Consider the following 7,182-nt stretch of genomic DNA (forward strand, 5'->3'; position numbering starts at 1 on the left):
TAGAAATCGAAACCGAAATGGACCAAATAGGTGTACTTACAGTAGAGTCCAGCTTGTTTACATCATTCCTTCCAAGTGATATTTGAACTTCAGGCAGACAAAAGTTGGACCAAAACCTTATTGGTAGATAGTATGCGTGGCAATCGAGTGATTGCGCTACGATATCTTTGGAACTTTGAGGCCAAAGGAGATTGTAGCGAAGAAGGTAGGGAAAGTCCTCAACCTTTTTAGAAGGGGAGGTTTCATCTACTAGATCCAGAAGGGGGAAGGCACAATAAGCCTCTTGTGGCTGTGGTGCCGTGGGGTGTAGGTCCTGCCCCGCTATTTTAATCCTTATTCCTTAGATAGTATACGGAATCTGTAGACTAAACTTTCTTTAGGTTATTGTTTTTTTTTTTAATATTCTCTAATCTCTAACTCCCAAACGAAAAACGGAAACACAAGCACCTAAATGCGTTTTACTCTCTCCAGTAAGAGATTGGAAAAAAAAGTGTCTTTAAAAGAGGAGAAAGAGAAGAAAAGCTGACAAGTATTACAATAAAAAAAAAAGGAAACTTTCAACTAGGTGATTACAAGAACCAAGCTATTCTTCCAGGATGCTGGAAAAAACCTCAAGGGATAAAACATTTGGATATGGCTTTAGAAGACTCTATATGGTCCTCTCCTCTTTTTTTAAAGGATGGTTTAATCATGAGCGGAAACTGGGAGTAATCTGGACCGCGCGTGGCTTCTTCACAGATGAAAGCGTTGCCGTCCACCTCCACACTGCCTCCAGCCAAATACAAATAAGTATTCCGCCGCGCCCCCAAGACCCACTAAAGTACCTCTAAATACTCCCGTATTTGTTGGGTTATTGCACTCATCATCCCAATTCCCACTTTTCTCTCTCGTCTCCCTTTTTTTAGTACTTTATGTTCACTCAGACACCCGCTGCTGGTTAGTACTATCTTTGGTATGGTTTTTAATGTGGCTTTGCCATGTGGAGGAGGAACCCAGTATGGCTGAGACTTATCTTCCTTATTCCCTGTTCATCCTCTACCTCCTTCACCACTAACCAGCTCTTTGGAAAACTGTTTTGCTTTGATCCATGCATTAATGATACCCCCGCCAGTGAAATGGGATGTTCCTTTAATCAAGCCCAGTATATGATAATTACTCTTTCTCGCAATTATACTAATCTTGGAACTTTATATACAAAAAACTCATTAAATACTGACGCCACGTAGATTAGATTTAGACTTACGATGCTATTTTTTACTAAACTTCATTAAGTCCTCTATTAGAAGATTTTCAACATTACAAAGAATAACTGTTTTTTTTTTAGTTCACTTTGACATATCTTGGAACACTTCTAAATTTAAATTACTCTGAGCAAAGACTCACTAAATATAATGGATACACCCAGGAAATTATGGGTTGGTTAGCTGAGATTAATAAAATCTCCTGGGACATACATACGAATGAATTTCCTGTTAGTACAGGGTGGGGCAAAAGGTATGAACCGGTTTTAAAGGGATGTAAAACAAAAACAATTCAACTTACAGAAATGGAACCAGATGTCTTCAGCAGTGACAAGGCCCACTTCCACCTGTGTAGAGCTGTTAATAATCAGAATTTTCGCTATTGGGCTAATGAAAAACCCAAGGGAAATTCACCAGAGGCCACTTCACTCCCCCAAAAGTGACTGTATGGTGTGCAGTATCCCAATTTGGGATTATTGGTCCTTACTTTTTCGAGGATAATGGGCGAACCGTCACTGTCACCGCTGAGCGCTATGTGACAATGTTGGAAGAATGTTTTTTGAACCTGAGCTGGAAGAATTGAGTGAAGCAACTAATCTGGGAGCCATCTGGTTCCAACAGATAGCTGACGCTGCTTTCTACGGTGACTAACCTCACCCTTCACAACGATCTCAACATTTCCTTCATAGACCAACTCGCTAAGACTAAATACCAAAAATTCCATACTGCTCTCTCTACTAGCTCTAATCCTCTTGTACTGTCTCTCGCCTCCTCTGAGATCCCTAATATTATTCGCCGACTGAATCGCCAGTGGCTCCGCGACTTCCTTGTAATCTGAAGACCTAAATTATTACTCTCCTCTCTCCTCCTCGTATCTCCTCCTCACACTCTCCTCCTCACATTCTCCTCTCTCATACAGAGAGTGCTACCGCTGGGTAGTTTCTCTCCTCCTGCTCTCCTCCCGCACCAGTTCACCATATTCAGTCTTCATATTTACTTATTGTATACTGTATATAGATTGTAAATAACAAAATAAATTAAAAAAAAAAATAACTTAAAAGTAAATATTTGTTTGTATTATTGTAACATATGTTTGCTAATCTACGACACCTAATTTGGTAATTGGATATTAAAGCCAGCCAGTAATAAACGTCTTTACATTGTACTGAAATCAATATTTAGGAAGATAGATTTTATTCTATAACGTGCAGTAGGAGATTTTGAAAAACAAAAAATTAGGAGAGCAGCAATATTTCTTTTGAACTATCAACTATCAAAAAGAAAAAATAATCTGTAATATTAGAACTTAATCTGTAAATTAGTAGGAGTTGCGCTGTAATTGGCTATTACAGTTAAGTAATTAATGAACGGACTTACCCTGAGGTATAGAGATGTCAAGGCCAGTAGAACAATACGATTCTCAGGTGTAGACATGTGTAAAGGTTATGTCGACACAGTTGGTAATGCCAATTAGCAGTAGACAACTCCACCTAGAGGACAGTAGAAAGTTTGTTACACAAACAAGTATATTCCACCCAGCTGGGTCACAGGCCGTCAAGGCAACTACACAGTTAATTGTGTTCTCTCGTCAGAGAATTATCAAGAAACTGGAGATAACAATATAAAGTTACACAATAAACTTGTTATCTATAAACTGACAATAATACACTGAATAAAGTTATTTATTTTTGTATTTAAGTTATGTATTAAGTATGTATTAACAGGATCAACAAAAGGTCCTCTCTCCCCACTTTGCGTAGATTGCAATGAGGAGGAGGAGGATTTCAAACATGTAATAATGATATGTCCACGTTATGTGGTAGAAAGGAAACGAATGTTTGACGACATATACAGGTATTTAGATGCACCATTTCGCTACGAAGACATAATATTCTCCACCAACATCTATGTGCTTAAATCTGTAGCAGAGCTAGCAATGAAATATGAATGTATTTAAAAGTTATAGCTGGTTAGATTGATTGGAAGAAAATGATTAGAGAAGGATTACGGTGATTTTAATTTCGGTTAAGCTATAAGGATGGCAGGAATATAGAGTACTGATCCATCCATTAGCTGTAAGTTTGTATTTAAATAGTTGTTTATAGTAGAGGGATGAATGTGTGAAGCGAATGTATTTATAAGTAAGAATGGAGAGTGAGTGATATACTAGTGATGAGCACCTAGGCGATGCTGGCTGTATGGCGGAAGCCAATGCCCCCCAAAAATATATTAAGTTATTTAATTAATTATTTGGAATTATTTTAATGTGAATTTTTGGTATTTGTCTAAATTTTGTTTTCATCGGTAAAACTTCGGATGATCTTTTTGTCGAGGAGAAAAACGTTTGATCAAATTTTTGGACCCATTGATCTCCTCAAAAGTTGTAAAAAAATTCTTTATCTAAAAGCTAACATCGCTGAACATAGGATGAAAAAAATAATTGCCATTTCAGTCGTCATAAATTTATTATGCCGAGCTTTCGACCTAGGGACTAGGGCATCTTCAGGGCTGTAGAACATATTTACAGATTGTTAACAATGATTCTATTAAAATGAATATGTATAAATATAACGAAATTTACAAAAAAATTAGAAATGATATACATATCTAAGACAGAAAACAGTTTAAATTTTCAAAACAGCCACGAACAATTAAAACAACACATACGCAAACCTACTGCAAAATACTTGACAATTGGCAAACACTGACTTCCATACAACCTAACACATATCACACACAGACCGATCACACTCAGTCCATGAACAGACAAGACAGAAGACACACCAACTCCAGTAATGTAGAAATATTACTTTCTAATCTAGGTAAATAATTTTTGTAAATTTCGTTATATTATACATATTCATTTTAATAGAATCATTGCTAACAATCTGTAAATATGTTCCACAGCCCTGAAGATGACCTAGTCACCCTAGGTCGAAAGTTCGGCAGAATAAATGTATCACGACTGAAATGGCAATTATTTTTTCATCCTATTGAAACTATGAATCAGTCACCAAAAAGAATGAACAACAATCGCTGAACAACTTCCCAGTAAAGGAGAGTAACAATGTGGTAAGAGATAAAACATGGTAATGTCCCACTCTAGACCTTCTTTATATTGCCAAGTAACAGAAAAGTTAAAAGAGGCGATTTTTTTTGTTTTTATTTCGGACCCCCAAATAAGAAATTAAATTTTTGAATAAAATAATCCTATAAATAAACACATCATTGTGAAGAGGTGATGGTTTGCTAACTCAGGAGTGAACGTAGGTGACATATCACTTCCTGGAGGACTGGTACAACTGTTGGCCAATGGAGGCGCTGTAGCCGCTGGGATACTACTTGTAGCAGCTGTTGCATTGATGGTTATGCCAGCATTTGGACTGAGAATGTGCTCAATTTTTGGCGGATGTGACGTACCAACAACATATCAAGGTGATTGACTGACTTTTTGTTTCATCCTGGTTGCTATTATTAGTTTTATTCAACTTCGTTCCAACTTATGATTTCCAGCTTATTCAGCTTCTCCAAACAGTGTTTACAATGATTACCCAGGATATTCTCAAGGAGGCACCTACAATAATCCTGTTTATCAAAGGAGGTAAGCTTTCATTTTATTACTAGTGGATGCTTGTCCTGAAGGAGTCTCCTTCATTAGAATAGTTCAGATTCCTCAGAACGTGATTATTGCACTAAGAGTACGCAGTCTGAATATCACAGCACGCCTCTGGACCGAAGTATGGGTAGCCAATGGTACCTATAATATCCTTAAAAGTGATTGCAATGATTATTGATAGACGTTGGGAAAAAGGAAACGTGTAAATTATTGATTGCTTAAGGTACTGTAACAGAGAGGATCGTACGTTATTTCAAGATCTTCCACGCAATCCAATACTGTATTATGAGTATTTTAATATGAATTGTGGTTCTGGGTTCGATTACCGGTATTGGCCTTGGATTTTATTTAATGGTTAAATGAGAAATAGTAAAGTACGTTTGCTAGTCGCCTCCGTCCACGACACCTAGTAAATGGTAGTTGGACGTTAAGCCCCGCCTGAAAAAATAGGCGATTACTTTACTTTAAACTGTATTATGAGTATTTCGAAACGAACTAGTCACGGATTCCCGCAAAGTCATTGATTGAAGCGGGTATCTCAAAGAAACCCAAATTTTCTCGTCGAACTTACTATCATATCTTACCAACACTTGCTTCGAGCACAGTACTTTTTTTTAAAATTTTCATTTCACAAAAAACTATAGAATCTAAGAAACAGACCAAAAAAAAAACAGTGGGAAAGCACGGGGAAACTAGACCTTCTGTGCTATTTCCTCTCACTAGTGCCAGGTGTGACTGTGCTGTGATGAAACAGGTACTCACATCCGAGAAGAAGTCGGCAGGATGATAACTACCTGGACCCAACTCACCTCTCCACCCTTGGATATAAAATATTCTGAAAACCGTTCACACAATAGGATTTGAAATACGTAGGTTACATGCCCCTCAGCATGTGGATGTATCCCGCCCATGCCTCGCCTTCAACCCTTATCGGATGTTCCAAGTTTGGTTCCACCAGATCAAGCTCACTAAGAAACTACCAGGAAATAAGGGCAGCCGTTCAGAAGAGCTGTTCAGGCTCACTGGCATAGCGTAGCAAAGCTTTACCAGTTCCCAAAAGTAACACCAAATAAGGAGGGTACAAACCAAACTGCTCACCTCTCTAAGGTACCAACATAAAGAGAGGTAGACCGGCAGGGGTGACCGACCACTTCCTTGGAAAGCTTGATTTCCCCCAAGAGATATCCTCCGATACTGGATATACTGCTTTCTTCAAGAAAGCGCCCAGTGATACTGAAGATTCAAAAATCTAACCCTCTTCAAACCTATCATGTAGGCTTTTACCATTGCAGATCCTAGCAACGAGGATTCACCGCTTTTCATCATTTTTCTCTGCAAATCATTATTTAATCTTCACAGCCACTCTGCCCTACCGGGGAGACTTTTCTCCAACTATTTTACGTAGCAATAATTTAACCCTTTTTTTCTTTGTTTACAGATCAATAGAATACATTGGACCAATATTAAAAGCATTAGGAAATGCTTACGAGAAATACAACCGTGTAGCAACACAATCTACGATTAAGAAAGCTTAATGCAACATCTGTTTTTTTGCAGCTGAAATAGGGAGGGATAATAGACTGACAAAAAAACAGCTGATATAAATATCAGTTAATTAATTAAATTACAGATCCAAATACTATATTATAATTATGTATATTTATAAATAAATTACAAGAACAAAAAAGTGGTATTTGTTCTCTTTTTTCCCCCCTCTCCAATTTAGACAATTGAACAAAACAGTGTGTTCCAAGCGGTTGTCCAGTATTACGATAGAAATTCACCAGCAAAAGCGATGTGACACGAAACGGCCTAATACGGCAAGACCGGCAACTAATGTGAAGTAGTTATTGATACAGGAGAGTTTTCAAAAAATTCTTTGAAGTTAGAAAGATTTTCCTAAGTTATGGTAAAAGAAATGTGCTCCCGAGCAGAATCTACTGTGCTGTAAAAGATCTACTGAGTTAGACCTGTATACAACATTTAAAACGCACCAATCGCTGATAACTTTTTAGGAAAGCGAAATTCCGAAAAAAACCCACGAAGTAAACTATATGGTTTTTTTTTTGTCTAGTTTTCAAATTTTCCATCCCCGATGCTGTATCTTGAGATACGGCCAAAAACCTGATCGGGTTTTCATAAGGACCACTGGTTTTGACAATGATTATGAAAACTATATAAAAAAACTGTGAAAAATGACGTTGACCGCGTTTCGTATCCCTAATATTGGTGGAAATATTTAAGATCAAAGTTACAATTTTATCTATTCGTGAACGGTTTTCGATATTAATTTTCCACCAGAAATACACGTTTTGGGAGGTCCTC

The 7,182-nt window shown here is 37.5% G+C and overlaps 1 protein-coding gene across 1 annotated transcript in view; it reads left to right on the plus strand.

The window, feature by feature from the left end:
- Nucleotides 1–6,550, plus strand: part of LOC141454939 (uncharacterized) — a 31,157-nt gene extending 24,607 nt beyond the window's left edge. Inside the window, exons 3-5 of the mRNA XM_074129649.1 lie at nt 4,500–4,676; nt 4,755–4,842; nt 6,296–6,550. Coding sequence (XP_073985750.1) covers nt 4,500–4,676; nt 4,755–4,842; nt 6,296–6,392 — 362 coding nt within the window. The 3' untranslated portion in view covers nt 6,393–6,550. The remainder of the gene's footprint in view (nt 1–4,499; nt 4,677–4,754; nt 4,843–6,295) is intronic.
- Nucleotides 6,551–7,182: the final 632 nt, after the last annotated feature.

The sequence above is a fragment of the Rhodnius prolixus genome, unplaced genomic scaffold (genome assembly GCF_049639745.1).
Source record: "Rhodnius prolixus isolate KJV_2025 unplaced genomic scaffold, Rpr scaffold_15, whole genome shotgun sequence".
Lineage (NCBI taxonomy): Eukaryota > Metazoa > Arthropoda > Insecta > Hemiptera > Reduviidae > Rhodnius > Rhodnius prolixus.